The 19775-nt window shown below is 43.7% G+C and overlaps 1 protein-coding gene and 1 long non-coding RNA gene across 2 annotated transcripts in view; one reads left to right on the forward strand and one right to left on the reverse strand.

The window, feature by feature from the left end:
• The first annotated feature begins 4691 nt into the window (after positions 1-4691).
• The window catches only part of LOC147015469 (uncharacterized), an 87262-nt gene continuing 72178 nt past the window's right edge, over positions 4692-19775 (forward strand). Inside the window, exons 1-2 of the long non-coding RNA XR_015050347.1 lie at positions 4692-4789; positions 19646-19772. This is a non-coding gene — a long non-coding RNA (uncharacterized LOC147015469). The remainder of the gene's footprint in view (positions 4790-19645; positions 19773-19775) is intronic.
• LOC147015470 (neuronal acetylcholine receptor subunit alpha-5-like) overlaps positions 17686-19775 on the reverse strand; it is a 45016-nt gene continuing 42926 nt past the window's right edge. Inside the window, exon 6 of the mRNA XM_085850264.1 lies at positions 17686-19766. Coding sequence (XP_085706390.1) covers positions 19635-19766 — 132 coding nt within the window. The 3' untranslated portion in view covers positions 17686-19634. The remainder of the gene's footprint in view (positions 19767-19775) is intronic.

Below are 19775 nucleotides of genomic sequence, written 5' to 3' on the forward strand. Positions count from 1 at the left end.
GCTTTAAACCAATGTGTATCGTATCTCAAATGCACATTGTCGTATGTAGACATATTTGATTGACGTCTTCCGGACGACCACAGAACTTACTGAACATGTTTCTAACTTAAATCTACCGTATAATGGCGATTTGGCAGCGTTTAGGGGAATTGGTATATACAAATGGGCTTCACAAGAGGAACCCGTCAGTGTTCCAGACTCCATGTTGAGTAGATGTCAATGTCAGTAGTATCAGTAGTAGTAGTAGTAGTAGTAGTAGTATTCGGTGAGCGTGTCAGCAGTAGTAGTAGTAGTAGTAGGTGAGCGTGATGGGGAGAGTGTGGGTGATGATGGATCCTCGTTGCGTCCACGAATAGGAGACTAATTTGCACCATTGTTTGATGTTCTTTTCGGCGAATTTTTTTTTCTCATTCCCACGATGAAATATTTTTTGTTTCAGTTTTTAAAGTATTCAAAACGACTTGGACAAATGCATAATGTACTAGTAATGAACACAGAACGCTTCGATAACTTATAGATAAGTTATACCCATGATTGATTAGCGTATTTTAGGTGTCCACAACCGATGCCCAACGATAGTCTAACGTATGCATAGCGTGGCAGCGTATCGTCGACGATTACGTGAGGTTTTCTATTCATAGGCTGCAACTTCACTTTTAATAAATGCCTGTCACTCGCCTATTGTTTTTGGAGGCTGGTGCTTGGCAATTAAAATCATTTCCATTGAACGAGTTAAATCGCTTCCACTGGACTATTGAAATGATTTAATAATAATGCTTGGTTATCCTTGGACCCACTCTGGCTAGCAGCTCGTCGAACATCGCTGGGAGCATTCGCAGGAAGTTGATGAAGGATGCATAGTCCTCGTTCCGGAGTTCCACCATGAGCTGGTCATATATGCCGGAATGGCGTCGCCTCCCGATCCATGGTCTCACCCAGTTCCTTCTCCTCCGTTCACGTCTTCTTCTCCCGGCTCTATTGGCACGCAACTGGTGCAGTGTCAACTCGATGAGGTCATGTTGATGTTCGAGGACAGGTAGGTATTGTTGTTTCAGCCTTGCCGTATCCTCCATCTCTTGGAATGACATGGACATGTACTCGCCACGAAGTCTAAAAAAAGACGGGTTCCCCCTGCGAAGCCCCTTTTTATATACCAATTCCCCTAATCGCTGCCAATATGCCATTATACGGTATCTGTAAGTTAGAAACGCGTTCATTCAGTTCTGTTGTCATCCTGAAGACGTCAAATACGTCTACGTCTTTTTCAAGTAACGTGTTGCGAAGTGTGAACAACGTTCGTGTAGCCTGCTTACAACACATTACTCATAGGTTAGAAATAAGTTTCGGGTACGCTAAACATTACCTCGACGTGTTTCGACTTATGAGTAACTTACAAGTAACGTGTGTCGACGATCGCATAACGTGCCTACAACTTATGGCCAGCGTAGCGGAACATGCGAGTCATACGCCGGCATACGTCGTAAAATTTCAAGCATGAAAAAATTTGAGGTCAACCCAAAAGTACAACGTTTAAAGCCAGCGTACTACGACGTATGGCAGTGTTTTTCAGCGTGGTCTTAACGCTTACAAAACGTACCAATAACGTATTAGACGTGTGCCAGCGTTTTAGACAAATTTTTCATAAATCGGCATACGCTGGCTAAATCGTCAAGGTGTGACAGCGGCTTAAGGAAAGTCTTCTTTTCCTGCAGTCTCATCTTTTGTTGGGGGGAAGAATGAGTCCTTATGTTAGTTTGAATCAGTAAAATTTCCTTTTCCAAAGTAACCTTTGCTCTACATTCCTCCTGTGCAATTAGGAAGCAAAACTGTTGGCAAAAATCCGGATTTGGGCCTTTCTGTTGGCCCACCGTTGTCGCAGGTCTGTAAAGTGGTGCTTAGAATCTAACAAATTAGACCAAACATTTTTAAAGGCATCCCTGAATGTGAGGATATCCAAAATGGCGACATTAAGTTTCCAAAGCATATTGTGTTTGGGGAACAGATGTGAATGGAGGCTCATAGTAATCAGGTGGTGACCTGAGAAGGCAGAAGAAGAAATTCCTGTAGCAGGGGAGAGGTTTATAATGGTGAATTGATGTAGAACTGGTCGAGCCTAGCTAAGGAAACCCAGTTGTTGGCAGCTTTGCACTAAGAGAATTGATCTATCCTGAGGTTCTGTAGCTGCCAAAAATCATGGAGGCCAAAGTTCCTTGCTATCTCAGCGAGTAATTTAGCTGGTCTGGGATGGGGGTTTTGAACCATTACGGTCAAGATCAGGTTGCAGGTTGTAGTTAAAACTACTCCCCATGATAATGCACCTTTGTAAGTTGATTTGCCTCATGTAAGATTTCAATCTGGCATGAAAAACTTGTCAGTCTGTGCTATTTGAAGGGGGCATAAACATTCAGTAGGGTAAAATTGATATTGTTAACGGAAATTCCAAGGAAGTAAAATGCCCTGGAATTCTATTTTGGAAAGATAGTTGTGATGGACGAAAATGGTGGTTCAGCAAAAAGGCAACTCCTGCAGTACAGGAATTCGAATCGCTAAAAAAACCCTGTTCTTTTCATCATACGGTTCCATTCCGCATGAGCTGTTGGAGTCGTATGGGTTTTTTGCAAAACCACTACATCTAACTTTTTGTGTTACAAGGTTTACCACCTGAAGTTTGCGTAGCTGGGTTGTACCACCATTAATGTTTTGGCTACCAAAAATCATTATTGCAATTTTCCTTTTGCTTAAACAATTTACTTTTAAAAACTGACTGCACCGAGGTTGTGTGAAGTGGTAATCTCTGGGCCGGTGGATAATGTTCCTCGGCTTATTGATAAAGCCGTGCAGATCAGAAAAATGATCCTTCATGTCGATGTGTCTTTTTCTGTTGGTATGGTAGAGAAATTAAAAAAATTGAATTTGTGACACATCAGATTAGTTCATTATACGGAACTCTTCAATGTCATAGGATTCCTCTGATTCCTCAGACACGTCAGAAATGCTGTTCGGGTAACTTCCGATTGTGTTAAGTGTGTTGTCCACGTTGGATGTAGGAAGCACCATGTACACCTGCTGCCAGAAGGACATGATGTGCTTCGTCTGCTCACTGTGAAAGCCCAGAGGTAACAATACAATCTGGCACACTCTGTAGCTCAGTCCAAAGGGATACATTCATAATTAATGGTGTAACATTGGATAACAACACTTTCATGACTGGGGTGCCAAGTGGGGAAGCTAGGCTAAAGTGTCCATGTTCGGTAGACAATGGTAGATGTGATGCCCAGGCACGACGATTTAATGTACTAACTGCTCTTGCATCCATCCATCCATCCATTGGGACGATACTCTATGAAGAGCGTTGGTGCTGCCTAAGCAGTTTCCTGGGCTATTGGGCACAATCCTGGACAGGTCGTCACTTCGACGCAGGATACCTGCAAGCTGGTACTCATTTTGCCGAACTCAGAAGGATGACAGGCTGAGTCAACCCCACCTGGTATTAATTTAACAGAAAAGCAGGATTTGAACTCAGGACCATAGGATCCCAAGCCCACCACTCTCGCCATTAAGCCAACACCAAGCATATGAACTTCTCTTCAGCTCAGAATATCAGCACCTATTTGTTCATCCCTGAAGCCGCACAGATTTTTTTTGAGCCCGATGTTACCAATCGAGATAAAGATGTCTTCCAAACTGACCTCGTTAGAAGGAACACAGACCATTCCATGTTTCCATGTAAGGGCCTCAAAGGTCGTGTACCGGGAATGTGCCGACATTTTCTACATTAAGGTTTCTCCAGGCTGTGGCAATGTATGGGGAAAAAAAGAGATACTGCTTTCTGCAAGAAAGAAAGTGCCACTTGGCATATGCTTGTGATGAGAAAGCGACACAGTAAGGCATAGGTCACAATAAACCGATGAGAAACATGGCAACCCATGAGGGTGCCGATAAAACCCTCACCTTTAAGTGAAAACTGTGGACTCCATCTCCCTCTCCCCCTATCTCGCTTGAAAATGGGGGTAGGCAGTCAAGAAAGAGGAGGGTAAAGGGGATTTGGAGGTAAAGAGGGAAGGAGGGAAGGGGATGAGATTGGAGAGAAGGGAAGGAGAAGAGAGGGGAGGGTGAGGGGTATAGTGTCGGGTCTGTTGGAAACGGAAAGGTAGGGGCCCAAACAGAGAGTAACAATGTGCAGCAAACCAAAGGGGGGAAGAAAGGAGTGAAGATGGCATGAAGAGGGATAGAAGAGTCAACAAGCAGAGCAGCTCGCAATCTCAAAGAAACTACGCAGCTGCCATGGAACCAAACCCAACACAACAATGACCAGTAGATGGCACACAAGAGAAAGGGAGAATGGTGGGAGAGGGAGAGGGGAGAGGGAGAGGGAGAATGGTGGGAGAGGGAGAGGGAGAATGGTGGGAGAGGGAGAGGGGAGAGTCGAGAGAGGATTCTGACAGATGTGATGCCCAGTTTGACATCCATCCAAGAGACAGCACATATATTGATGAATCACCCTGCCTGTGAAACACCAGGGTGACAGTTTATAGTTGGGTCGGGATTCAACCCCAGGCTAGACAGTTTAGAATGAGTGAGTGTACTTTTTAGCTATCTTGCCATGATGTGGTGATTCATTGCTTAATTGTAACAACTGAAAACATTTTTTACTCATTGCAATTATCTAATTTATTTTGCCTTCCTAACTCCAGAGATGTCCCCATGGAGAACCAAGCTGCGGTATCGCCATGAAAGCTTGCAGAGATTGAAGCTTGGAGAGCACTGGCCAAGTGGCTTAAGCACTCAAGTAAGCACTCCAACTAAACAGTTCATAAGGACTGCTGGCTTGTCAAGCAATGGCAACCTGATTGGTAATGGGACATACCCACAAAAAACAAAACAACGCAAAATTCTAACATTTTCAGATTTCACGCCAGATTTCGAAAGTTATTGAATCCACATGATCTGACCCTCAATACAGCAATTATGTTTCAATTATACACTTAAATTAGTCCGTGAGAGTAGATCGTGGAAAATCACATCATATAATGCATGAAATCACTCCAAGCTCCTAATTTGAAAACTATAGCACTTACAAAAATGCAATTCATACGCATTTTTGGCACAAGACCATCCATCTGTCTGCACATACCTTCGAAAGTGATTCCTAGCTAATGGTGATCTGGCATTTGATGATATGAGTAGTGGAAGTGAAAGGAAAAAGTTGAGCATTTTATGATTAAAAAAAACATTGTGGCCTGTTCAGTCTGAATATTGTTGAGTAGGCTGAACAAAATGGCAAATTAAGACCCCAGCGAGGGAGAGTGAGGTGAACGATGATGGTGCCTTGATAAAAAACAATTAAATAAGGCCATTAATTATCTTCAAAAGGAGTGTTTAAATTTGTACAAACACACAATTTTCACTCATGCACTCCCTTGGAGTTCTTTTAGTATGCATGCAAATTTGGGCTACTTTAGGTTTCATGGTGTTGGAGTTATGGATATCTCTCTCTCTCACACACACACACACACACACACACACACACACACACACACACACACACACACACACACACACACACACACACACACACACACACACACACACACACACACACACACACACACACACACACACACACACACACACACACACACATTATTATAGATCACTTATATTTGCTTATCATTTCACCATCACAAACAGGTCGGTGGTCTCTCTGTCTTCTACCACCTCCTTTCTGGCATTTCACCCTTTGCTTTTCCTGTGATTTGTTCCCTCTAGATTTCTGCAGGGCACACATGGTCCACCATTAACGCCCTTCTGGTGAATCTACCTAAATCCAGGATCACTGCTCACCTCCACTCATTTGGTCCTCTTTTTTCCTGCCTGTGGAACCAACTTCCACATTCTCTTCAATGTCATTCTTCCCTTCAGGTTTTTAGGGCAGCTGTTCACCAGCATCTCAGATCATCCCCAATCCAAAACCATGATCTTTTCTGTCCTTGTTGATGCCCACTCAATCCCCCCTCCTTCCAAATTTCCAGCTTTCCCCTCTGAGAATTTCCGAGCTGTATCCATCTTGTCCATGTCCACCCCATGCATTCTCTCCTGTCCACCATTGCTCCCTACACCCATTGTTTATCCACCTCCCTGTCTTGGCCTTTAACTGTGCTCTTGGTGCCCTCCCAATCTATCTATCTCTCTCTCTCCCCTGTTCCTTTTGTCCTGTTGCATCATGATCCATTCAGTATTTTGTGATGTGAGGATGTGAGGCATCTGAGGTTGCTAGTTTAGCCCTTCTATGAGCCTCGACTATGTATCCAAAAAATAACAAAAAAAAAAACGACAATAACCACAAAGATATGTCGGCCTGTGGAGTTTCACTTCTGCTCACAGAGGGTCAGATGACCAAAGACAATGGCATATCACATGATCTTGCACAGGCACAATAACTCCCCAAGGGAGCTTTTGTTTCGCTGTTTTATGGTGGTGTTATTAGAGAAGTGTCTGTGGATTTGTGTCATTTACAGACAATGTACAGTGAGTAGTAGAAAGTCATAAACATTTATCGTTTACAGATGGTGCACAATGCCATGTGTTCCAGTGCTGATTTTAAGCATTGCAAGTTTAGAAAAACAGTCGGACCTCAGGTTGTAACAAACAATCAGAACATGTTTTTGGCAATGCATATTCTCCCTCGATTCACAATCCACAGAGTTGGAAATTAACCTGGAAATAAAGAAAGATTCCTTTGTCCCAGCAAGCTGAACATGTATACAAAGCCGTACCTTCGAAAATCCTCAAAATACGATGAGACAAAGGGAAGTGGACAAGTATCATGGTCAAGGCAGGACAGAAGATTGGTACAATTGGACTTCACCACTTCTAAAGGGATGAGAGTAAGGATGACGAGGAGGAGGAGGAGGAGGAGGAGGAGGAGGAGAAGAAGAAGAAGCAGGCGAAGGAGAAGAAGAAGGAGAAGGAGAAGGAAGGAGTGTAAAGGCCGAAACGTCATCACCTCCCTCCATTGCAAACAACTGGAAAGAATTATTTTATTATTTTATTTTTATTTTCTTGTGCCACCGAGTCAAAGCATTACTTTTGTGCTGGAACTAGCATCTACCTAAATGCCCTGCCGGTGAAGCACTGGGCTGACAATTCATAGTTACGTAGAGAATCAAACCCACACTAGACAGCTCAAAGATGAGTGTTTTTGAACAATTCGATCAACCATAGAGGCCTGCCTACACCTGCATATGGTAACCCACAAGTAAAAAAAAAAAAAAAATTCTCAAAATATCCAAAATTGACAAACATTCTGCAGTCATGACTTGTGTGTGCTTCCCACTCAGAGCCATCAACATTCTCTCCGCATTTTTGCACACCATCACACAGTACTTTGTTTTCTCACTTTGCAAAAGATGAGGTGATCTTTCTCAAAGAACAGATTGCGAGTCCCCGAGGAGTCTGGTGTAAGTGCGTCAGATTCCAGAAATACTGGCAAAGCTGTCACAACCCCCACGCATGCACACACACACACACACACACACACACACACACACACACACATACATACATACCCTCAATGCATCAGTCGAGTGTAAAATGAGGCAACCTCAAAAAGTAACCCACTCTTATCTCACACAACTACACCAGCAATGTGCTAATAAGGAGATTTTTTTAAATCTTTAGAATCTTGCACCATCTGAAGGGTGTTGAAATACATGCAGAAGGAAGAATGAGAGCGACACAGGACAGAGTACCGAATGTCTGACGAGGAATGACCAAAACGATCATTCAGATGATGTCGTTGAAGATAATTTATTTATTTACCATAAACGATGTGCATCTCTTTTTAGGGGGGGGGGGGAATGGCATCAATCCATTGAAAATCATTCAAGCTGTACTCCAACCTTTCGTTGGTTCTGTTTCTGTGCATAAAATCTAGGCTTGTTGGATTGGTAAATGACAGAGGATGGAAGGAGAAGATGCATTGATGAGAGAGAGAGAGAGAGAGAGACACAGAGAGACACAGAGAGACACAGAGAGAGAGAGAGAGACACAGAGAGAGAGAGACAGAGAGAGAGACAGAGAGACAGAGAGACAGAGAGACAGAGAGACAGAGAGACAGAGACCGAGAGAGAGAGACAGAGAGACAGAGAGACAGAGAGACAGAGACCGAGAGAGAGAGAGACAGAGACAGAGACAGAGACAGAGACAGAGACAGAGACAGAGACAGAGACAGAGACAGAGACAGAGACAGAGACAGAGACAGAGACAGAGACAGAGAGAGAGAGAGAGAGAGAGAGAGAGAGAGAGAGAGAGAGAGAGAGAGAGAGAGAGAGAGAGAGAGAGAGAGAGAGAGAGAGAGAGAGAGATTGTAATTATATAGATAGTATGGATACACAGAAGCAATTCCACAGCTACAATAAATGAAGGAATGAGTGGGGAGGGATGGGCGGAAAGCTTATACTTCCACAGAGTGACAAAATAACGGTTTTGTGGACGAACATGTGACATTCGAAGGCGAGTGGTGTATGGAATAGTTGATAGGATATACAGAACATTTGACATTCGGAACGCTATCTTGAGCCATTTTCAATCAAGGAGGGAGCAATCGTTACCAAAAATTGCCAAAATCCTTCGCATTTTCCCAGTGTTGTAAAATAATCTCTCATTTTTGAAACAGCCAGGAAAGCTAATTTGAGACCCCCCCTTTTTTTCTGTGAAGTCAACACCGAAGCCAGGCAGTCTGAAAAAGCGTTCAGCAGATCAGCTTATATTAAGGCTGTTGATGTTGTCATGGGAAAATAAATAAGTACACGACTTAGAGTAATCTTAGGAGACCTCATTGTTCAGGTGCATGAATGTTACAGTTAGGACGCTTCTTCTTACCTCCGTCACCAAAGCTGGACGAGGTTATGTTTTCACCCCTGTCTGTCTGTCTGAGAAGGATATCTCAAAAAGTTCTGGACGTATTCAGACTAAATTTGGTGGACATGTTCGGTGTGTGACAAGGACGAATTCCTCTGATTTTGGTGAAGATGAAAATCTGGATCCGGATCCGAGAAGTTTTTTCAGTGATAGGGCCAAAGACAGTATGTAGCACGATATCTCAAAAAGTTATGGACGAATTTGAATGAAACTTAGAGGACAGGTAGGGTGTCTGTCAGGGACGAATTGATTAGATTTTGCTGAAGATCCGGATCTGCATATGAGAATTTATTTAATCTTAAAAGTGATTCTTCACCATTGAGAGATAGGGCTAAAAACGATATAGAGCCTGATATTTCAAAACATTATGGATGGATTATGACAAAACTTGGTGGATGATTTGGGTAGGTGAGAAGAACAAGCCAATTAGATTTTGGTGAAGGTGCAGATGCAGATCTGGACTATCATTGGGATACAACACAGAGATTGTTCACCCTGATTGAAGTATCCATGCTACCGAGTGCCATTCTAGTTGATATTGGTCCGATAAATATGAAGGAATACTTTATAATCGAATTTATAAGCCTGGTATTGGCAAAACAGCAAGGGCAGCTGGCTTCAGATCATAGGATCCTGAGTTAGAGCCCTGTTGGCTGCTGAATTAACACCAGGTGGAGTTGACTCAGCCTGTTATCCTTCTGAGGTCAGTTAAATGAGTACCAGTGAACTGGTAGAGGGGCACAGCATCAGCAGCACAGCCACACTTCCAAGAAATGATAGCTATCTGGCAGCCAAGCTGCCATATGGAAGAACAGAATCTAATTTATAAAACTGAATTGTTATAATCTATAAAAACTGTGGGCTACGATGTGCACATATTTTGACAGGTAATAGTTTTGTTTCGAAAATGCTGCTATTTCTTTCAATTTGTATTTTGCTTTCACAAAGCTGTCTGCGAGTGGGGTCGTATGCCTGCGCTCAATATTTCATGCTGTCTTTCATGAAAAGAAAGCCAGTTATCCCTGGCATCTTGAAGAAATTACAAAATGCTGCCCTGACTGACGTCCAGGAAGGCAATGGCAAACTATCTACTGCTATCCTGCCAAGAGATGTCTTCTGCAGCACGGACACACTGTAAAGAGTATGGTGCATTGAGGAAGATGATGTCGATGATAATGATGAAGAATCTGGAATTTATTTCAGCATATTTGTGAGATTGCCTCTGTGTATCTATATAATCCCATCTCCCATAAAAGTATATACACAGGTGTTGGGATATAAAGTATAAACAAACAAAACCACAATTAAACACATGGTTGATTTTATGGATGTGCAGGTTTTTGACACTTGTAATACCTGCTCCCTTTGCCAGTGAAATAGGGTTTCAACTCCGACAGGGGGTCAGTGGTTAAGGCTTAAGTCACATTTGCTTTACGGCTCAGATACGGCAGCCGTACCCCCCCCCCCCCGCAGAGTTTCTGAGGTGGCCTCAGGGTGGCCCTACGCCGTATGGCTATCTTTTACAGGCCGTAGGGGTCGCCGTGGAATTATACCACGGAGTTATAACTTTTTTTTCATTTCTACGTTCGCCATAGCAATTCGACAAGCCGAAACAAAAGAACTGGTAAAAAAAAAAAATAACCCACTCGTTACCATCTGTCTGTCCGAGCGTTTACCTTAGGGCCCCCCTGCGGTCACCTTGCGGGTACCTTGAGACTACCTTGCATTTGCCTTGAAAATTCTATGGCCGCCACAGGGATGCCCTAAGGTCACCGTGCGACATCAAATCAAAGACCGTACGGCACGCCCACGTTTTCAGTCTCCACAATTTGTAAATACGCCATGCGGCTCCCCGAAAAATAAAAAACACATGTGACTGCTACATTGTGAGACCGTGGAAATACTGCGGCCGCCCTATAATTGCTAGTGGCCGTAGATTTTGTTAACCCTACGGCCGCCGTGTCAAATGTGACTTAGGCCTAAAGCACTTGCACCGTCATGCATACATGCTAAAATTTCAAGTCGTCTCCTCATCATGGAGGGCGGGGAGGGTGATTTACGTTGTGCTCCTGACCTGAACCTGGGTGCCAAGAGCATGTATGAAAAAAAATTGATGATTGGCCAAACCGTTTTCGATTACATCAGCCCTACGTGCAGAAAATTGACGACTTTTAGTATGACGTGTTATCATTAACATATAAAAACATACATGATTGATTCAGACATCTAATACGGCACTTTTGAAATGATGCGATCTTCTGCCCCAATTGCTCGGGGCTTACGTACATAAACCCCGAGTAACAAAGTCATTTGGGGTGGCCTGGCCAAATTTCATGCTTGGGAAATAAGAATCGTAGAATGAAACGTTACCTTGACTTTGCAGATGATGCAGTCATCTTTGCGGAGACTTTAGACATCCTCTTGGGGGCCCTCGAGGTGCTGAATGAGGAGTCGGAGCCGTTGGGATTACGGGTTTCTTGGGTCAAAACTAAGAACCAGGCTTTCGGTGACATCTTGGATGCTGCTGTCCTGTCTGTGTCTGTTTGTGCTGAGGATGTTGAGGTCGTGGAGAGATTCACTTACCTTGGCAGTGATATTCATGTCTCTGCTGGCTGCGAGTCAGAGGTCAATAGACGTCTGAGTCGGGCCTGGGGAGTCATGGATTCACTGGATCATGGGGTGTGGCGCTGCCGGTACCTGTGCGGGAGGACGAAAGTCCGAGTCTTCAGGTCCTTGGTACTTCCAGTCTTGCTCTATGGGTGCGAGACTTGGACTCTGACCAAGGATCTGAGACGGAGACTTAATTCCTTTGGTACCAGGTCTCTTCGGAGAATCCTTGGCTATCGCTGGTCGGATTTTGTGTCCAACGAGCGGTTGCTGAGAGAGACTCGGATGAGATTTATTACCTGCATAGTCCGTGAGCGTCAGTTGCGGCTGTATGGACATGTGGCTCGTTTTCCTGACTCTGATCCTGCTCACCAGATTCTCTCAGCGAGGGAGTCTCATGAGTGGAGGAGGCCAGTGGGTCGACCACGTGCCTCATGGTTGCAACAGGTTGACCATCATCTCAAGGAGATGGGGATGGGCCTGGCATCTGCCTGGGGGATGGCCAGACGGAGGCCCCTGGAGTACCGGCGGAAAGTGGACGCAGCGACGTGCTGTTCTGGCACATGCTCCCATACCTGACCTGACCTGAATGAAACGTCGAGAAAAACTTTTAAAGAAGCCGAAAATATTTGTAAACATACCTGCGAGAAAGGGGTGTGCCTCTGCACAGCAAAACACTTGGAGAACTTTCTGATACACTCGTCCAGAAAGCTGATATCTTGCAATCCGTCTTGCCAAAACTCCCGACAATATGAGCCCGTGAAAGGCCGAAGGTTTGTCGATGGCGCGTTCTAACCAAACCTTCGGGCTTCTTAACAACGATGTGAGGGTCATCTGGATCTTTTCAATGTGGAGAGTAAGTTTAAAATTATAATATTTACTACTAATCATGTTTGGGAGGAGGAGGGGGAGCTGTGGGAGCTGTGAGGGCTGTTAGAAATGTATTAATTTTTTGTTTCCCGAGCCACAAGAGAAATTACACTAAAATTTTGAATCTATTGGTAAGGGAAGTATCCATTTGTATGCGTGAGTATCTGAGTGTGTGTATGTGTGTGATGTCCACTGCATCCGCTCGCTTGCTGTATAATGGTTGTCAACCTATGACTAAGAGGAAAATCTTCCGACATCATAGTTAATGGACGTTAAAGATCCCCATGCACGGTGTCCTTCATGAAGAGTGGGCGAGTAATCGCTGGCACCGTGGACAAGTTACAAATTTCTGCCTGAATTATACTCTATGTAAGTCAATGTCAAACCACCCAGTCTGAGTGGGGGAGAGAGAAGGGGATTGGTGGCAGAGACCAGGGAGTGGGGGAGAAAGAGAGAGTGGGGGAAGGAGGGGAGAGGGGGGAGAAGGAGGGGAGGGAGAGGAAGAGAAAGACAGGGGAGTGGGGGGAGAGATCGAGAAAGGGAGAGAGGGTAGGGAGAGAGAGGAGGGGAGGGAATTGGGGGGGGGAGAAGTTTCCTTCTGTATCCATCCTGTCTACCACATTCATCCCTTCCCCATTGTTAGTCCAATTCTCCCTCTATTGTGTCGTTCATCTCCACTGCTGGTTTGCCTCCCTGCCCTTTTTACTGTTTCTTTTGTCCTGTTGCACGCCGATGGGCGGGAAATCTACAACACTGGTGTCAGGAGTGGGATAAGTGTTGTAGATTTCCCACCCGTCGGCGTGTGAACGACCGCGTCTAACCAATAGCGGTCACTTCGCCCACCGGACGGACAATCCATTCGTGACTTTCTGGAACAATGCCAGAAACCAGTCACGGGTGGGTTTTTTTTTATCCCACCACAACCTTGTCCGCACTCTACCCGCGTTACAGGGTCCGATCGCCAAATCTTCGATTTACCTAATTATTCGCTCAGGTAGGTTACCGAGAGATTGTACCTCAATGGGACCGCTTGGAAACGGGCCGCTTAAGCAGCTCGCTTCCTTTTGGGATAACCGAGCGGGGTATTATCGCGCAGTCCCGTTGGACCCGATCACTTTACCGGCTATTTAAAAACCAACTATATTCCGAGTGCAAGATGGGGCAGTTCAATGAGGGAATGGATGCAACGAACAGGTTTACATTCACACAAGGACATTTATTATAATAAAGCACGTATGCAATTAAACAAGGCAAAACACGTATGCAATTATACAAGCAACAAAAGCACGACAAAAGAACTACAACCGTCTACTTATTATGTACAGTCACTTGCACTTAACAGCAGTTCCTACTTATTAGACGGGCCCACGGACACACGTACGCACACAGACACACCCAAGAAATGGTGGCAGAGGCCTTCAATAACGAGCTCCACCTCGGAGGACAGGTGAGCTAAAACCCAGAGCCTATCTCGAACCTCTCCACCTCGTGTGGTGTTCAAGTTGTTCGGACCCGGACTCCAGCGAGAGCGAGCTGGATCCAATCGCCGAGCTGCAATCCTTCCCGAGCTCCCGCGAATCCTCCCGCGCTTCTCAACAAGTGCTGGTGAGACGAGGCGCCGAACCTTCCCGTCGATGTGTCGCTTCCCCGAGGAACCACCTCCCGCGCTTCTCAACACGTGCTGGTGAGATGAGGCTCCGAACCTTCATGTCGATGCATCGCTTCCCCAGGAACCACCTCCACGAAGAGGTCGATGAGTCGCACCAAGCCGGGAACCAAAATGGAGAAGAAAGAGCTCCACGAACCAAGAAGAAGCCACCACTTGCAGCTCGAGCCGAGCGACCGGCTTAACTTCCTACCAAACAGGGCAGCTTGAAGCAAAAAGCTCTCCCGAGCCAAGCAGAAGCTGAAGCTCACAGAACTGTCAAAGCAAAGAGCATCCAAAAAGCCTTCTCCCAAGCCAGGCCTCAGCCGAAGCAAAAAGCTTCCACAGGCTTCAACCCTAACGCAAGCCAAGCAGGACCCGACGGTCTGCTGAACGACTCCCCTCAACTCCCTTCTCCAACTCTGCCCAAACACGAACAAAGAAAAGATCTCTTCCTTATCCTCTTCCGCCGCCCCCCCCCCGCTCCCGGCGTGACTCATGACTCATGCCCTCATGCTCCATCCCCCGCTCAGCCATGGGTGGGAGGGAGTTGTTGATACCATGAATCACGGGACGGCAGGGTTCTTCTTGCTCTTCGCAGAAGAGGGGGAGGGATGTTTCCATTGTTTGTTCCCTAACTATTAAATCGATCCGCCACGCATCTAATCGATTTCTCAACATTTAGACAATGAAAGGTGAGCTATCTCGGGAACAAGCACTTATCGACATAGCTGACTTAAGGAACCTGTATGTTGTGTGCAATCGAATTCCCAAATTCGTAACAATATGTTGGACGATCAGGTGTCCACTTACTTTTGGCCATGTAGTGTATGAGGAGAGGGAGAAAGAGAAAGGAGTTTTTACATTATAAAGGAGACAATTTTGAGTGGACCTGATTGAGATGTTTTAACATCACGAAGGTTATAACAAAATAAGTGCAGAATAAGTTTTTTGAGATGAATGGACACCAACAGGACAAGGGGGGGCACAGTTTAAGAGTAAAGAAGAGAAGACTGAGGACAACAGTAGGACAGGGTGGTGAATGCATGGAATTATCTTCCTGTAGGAGTAATGACAGTAGTCAGAGGATAGTTTTAAATTTTAGTTTGATAAGTGTCTGAAAGTAGTGGGAATGGGGGAGTACGAGGATGTTGGCATGATTGTGCATGCTTGAAGGGCCTCGGGGCTTCCTCTTGCATTGAAGTTCCTTGTATTCACTTGGAAGTTTCGTCATGGCGTTGTAATATAATTATCATCTTCTAATGCCATTGCTACATAATCACAGCATCATATTTTAACGAGAACAGCATCATAAAGTGGACTCTGAGGGTTAATTAGTTAAATCGTAATTTGCATGTTTCGAGTATATTTATTGTAAACTCATATTTAGCTTTGACAAGATAGTGTTTAGTCGAATCTTTGTCTTTTCCTTCCATTCTTTTGTATTTATCATTGTTAAATGCCCATATTTCTCATTTATTTATTTCATTCATACGACTTTCCCCATTCTTCTCACGGGCCCCGCGACGAATGGCTCTCAAGCCGAATGAAGCACATGTTCTTTTTATCAGGATAATCAATGGTGTGCGAGCCAGGCGACCACTGAGCATGCCTGATGAGGTCACGCGAGGAACAGCTTTGAACCGTGTTTTGGGTGAGAATCAGCGGTTGAGCCGGGAATCCCAAGAGTGAGATCTACATCAGAGCAGTTGACTCAGAACCTTCACAGGATGAGGACCATAGAGTGCTCTCAGCATCTCCACAGAAGTACTCATCATGATTCCATACCTGAGCCTCGTGATCCTGGGGACACCAGGGCAAGTTCATCCAGACTGGCCGGAGACCCACTTCACAGCACGATGTATGTGTGAGGAAATAGTTGCCTACAAACTCTACCGAATCTAGGCAGAGGCACCTCGCATGGCTCGGCCAGATCTGAACCATTCCATTATATTTTAGCTCTCCTTTCCCCCCCCTCTTCCCCCCACCCACACATCATCTAACCCTCCTCTTGTTCTGTGTGTCTGACCACCTCTCGAGTGAGTCCTTGTCGATAAAGATAGAGTATATAGGAAGGTGAAACCAAAATCTTTGTCGTTGCCAAGTGTGATTTAATTTACGATCAGGATAGTTTATTCTTCTTCACATTTTTTAAACATGCTTTCTGTCCTGGTTTCATTCACCCATTCTATTAAAATTTACATTCAGCTTTTTTATTCCAGTGCTTATGGGATCGATAGCTTCTCCAGGCACGAATAAAAATTACCAGCTGCCGTATTTGAGTTACGATGTCAGAGTGTGCCACAAATTGAGAATTGTAATCATTTGGTGCACTCCAGTTTAAATTCCAGCCTCCACACTCAGGTCATGTTTAGAGTGTTAACTCTGGCGACACCAAGTTCGAGCTCAGTAGGCATCGGCAAGTTGAACATTACAATATTGTAGTTGATCTATCCAGGCCTCGTGCGATTATAGCTACTTTATCACAAAGAGTTTCTTCACATTAAAAATGTCACACAGACCTCAAGGAAGCAGACTGATGTTGCTTTGCCATATCATACTTTCTCCCTGTGTGTAGCTACAATGTCAGAGGCAAAAACACAGCAGATAAGGCTGAAAAGATTCAGGTGAGAGACAGCTAAAAGATATCCTGCGACATAAAACATCTTTTGAAAAACTGTTACACTCATGTTACACACAGGAAAAATGAAAGTTGATAAATAAATGTTTGGTCTTTACAAAATGCATCATTTCCATCAAACCCAGCTTGCATGCATCTATGACCTTGAATTTGTTTGGAGAGCTCATTCATCGCTGTGATGAACCATTGGAGATTATGAATGCTGTACAAGTGGTAGAATTTATTTTCTCTTGCTCTCTGTCTTTTACAAATTCCTTTCTGGTCTTGCACCCTCTGCTCTTTCCATGCTTTGTCACTCCTCGAAGGTTTCTGCAGGGCACAGACAGTCCACCATCAACCCTCTTCTGGTGAAACTACCTAGATCCAAAGTCACTGCTCACCTCTACTCATTTGTTTCTCTTTTTCCCCCCACCTGTGGAACCAACTTCCATATCCTCTTGAATCGCATCCTTCACTCCAGGTCTTCAAGACAGCTGTCCACCACTATCTCAGATCATCCCCAATCCAAAACCATGATCTTTTCTTCCTTCATCAGCCCCCACCCTAATCCTTCCTCCTTCCAAATTTACAGTTTTTCTTCCTGAGCATTTCCTTCTGTATCCATCTTGTCCACCCCATGCATCCTCTCCTGCCCCTTATCCCTCCCCACACCTGTTGTTTGTCCAAGTCTGCCCCTATCTTGGCCTTCAACTCTGCTGTTGGTATTTCACCCCCTTTCTCAACCATTCCTTTTGTCATGATATGTTCTGATCTGTATTAATACTCACTCTTCCATGAGCCTTGACTATGTATACAGAACAACAACAACAAAAAATGAGTGAACAAGCAAATCTGTCTCAAAATCAAATAGAATTCCTACATTAATTGAATGACTCTTGAGTCATATATCCAGAAATTAATGGAAGACTGAGTTGTGTGAATGTAAGGCTTGTTTACATCGAAAGAGTGGACATACGTGATAAAGTGTAACATGTATTCAAATGCATTTCACATAACCTGCTGATATTGCATTACCCACATTTTATTGGTACATCATGTGAAGCATTCCCATCAGTTGAGAAATTTAAAATTACTATAATGTTTCATACTGCAGTATCCATGCTTGATACTTAAGGCAGGATTCTAAATTTTGGGTTATGCTTCATGAAAATCATCTTTTTTTTTAAAGTCTCCTTCTCGGAAAAGCATTCACTAAACAAGCAAGCAAAAAAAGATGAAAACACGATAGTAATTAATGCATTGTCTGAAATAATAAAAAGTAGAGATAAAATTGTTTTTCATGTTATAACTAAGATAGTCTAATGTGCATGCAAGACAATTACAAACAGTGCTTAAAATGGAAATCTGCATTTGGGTATACAACTTCCTCGGTCATTCCTCTTATAACTTCCTCTTCTGAAAATCAAATATCCAGTACAACGTTTTCATATATCTCTGGGAAACTCTCCTGAGCATTTCTTGAGATCGGGAGTGTTGGAAGCTGCCCCTCCACATTTACTATAATCACTGCAGATTAGAAGTAAAGTGAATCTCTTTTCTCATTTATGATTAATCACCTGGAATAAAGGGCAAAACTAATTAATGTAGCTATAGAATCGAGAGGCACATTAAATGTGTTGACATAATAGCTCAGAGGAAACATCCTCATCTTTGAGCTCCCTCATCTGGGTTTGCTTTTCGACCCAACCTTAACAGGATTATGAGAGCATGTGTGGATCCCGCAAGTATGGCGGTGCATCAAATATTACATCATCCCTTCATGGGACGTTAAACTGGGTGTCTTGTCTGGTAACATGAGCAAATGGCCACTAAAGATCCCATGGTGTCTTTTGTGAAGAGTAGGTGAATTATTGCCTGTACACTGGCCAAATTCGATGCTATTTCCATGACTGTGAGTAGGGTCGAATATTACAACTACCTTCCTTAGGTGTTTGGCAGACCAGGCACGTAACAGTTGCTGCGCTACCTGGATAATTGGCTGTAAGATGTGGCCAGCCCCTTGAGGGCCCTAAAATAAGAGACAGATACTCATTAAATTAAAAAAACAATTGTTGCTGTTCTTTCTCAATTTAAGCAAAAGTCCCTCATTAAGTAATAGGTCAGCTTTCCAATTCACCATGAAGGCTCTATTACAATGTAGTGTGGACAATAAATGAAACAGGATATTAACCAACTAGAAATCTATGAGTACAAATACATGTCTCTGAAAGAAACAAGAACATAAAAATAACAATGTCTTGATGTATGGAGAGATGTGGATATTAATGGAGAGATGTGGTAATTAATGAATTACATCGACTGCGTAGCAAGGGATATCCAGCATGACATGGCGGACTTGCAGACACTGATGATGGACAAAGATTCATGGCGCGACATTGTGAATTCTATCTCAGATGCATCCACTGAGTATTCGTAGGATATAAATGAACGGCGAGATGTGGATATAAATGAACGGTGAGATGTTGATATAAATGAACGGCGAGATGTGGATATAAATGAACGGCGAGATGTGGATATAAATGAACGGCGAGATGTGGATATAAATGAACGGCGAGATGTGGATATAAATGAACGGTGAGATGTCGATATAAATGAACGGCGAGAATGAGATTACTTGTTTGACTAAAGAACAAACCAAAGATGTACAACCAAAGATCTCCAAGAAGTATAAGAGGCATCCTTTTAAAAAAAAAAGGAAAAAAAAAAAGGCTCACCATTGTACCCCATATTTACAAAGAAACTTGATCACTTTGGCATTAAAAATATTGCAACAAAATTTTAAAATGACATTGGTAAAGACATTTTAAAAAAAAGTGATCATCACCAAACAATTATTTTCTGTAACACAAAATGTTAAATTTTCATTCCAATTTTCTCAGAGACTTCATAAGTTTCAACACCATAGTTGTATGACACACTTTTGATAAAATTGTGAGGCTATATTTTTCATCATTTTGCAGTGGTCCAAAGGGAAACTGAAGGATAGAAGATCATTATGGACCCAATAACTGACACCAAGAGAAACGTCCAAAGAAAGATACGATCCAAAACTTGAGCCATGAACTTCCAATCTTCAATCACCTAGAGGTA

Source organism: Eptatretus burgeri, chromosome 12, assembly GCF_056783735.1.
Source record: "Eptatretus burgeri isolate ZD-2024b chromosome 12, Ebu_testis_v1, whole genome shotgun sequence".
Classification (NCBI taxonomy): domain Eukaryota; kingdom Metazoa; phylum Chordata; class Myxini; order Myxiniformes; family Myxinidae; genus Eptatretus; species Eptatretus burgeri.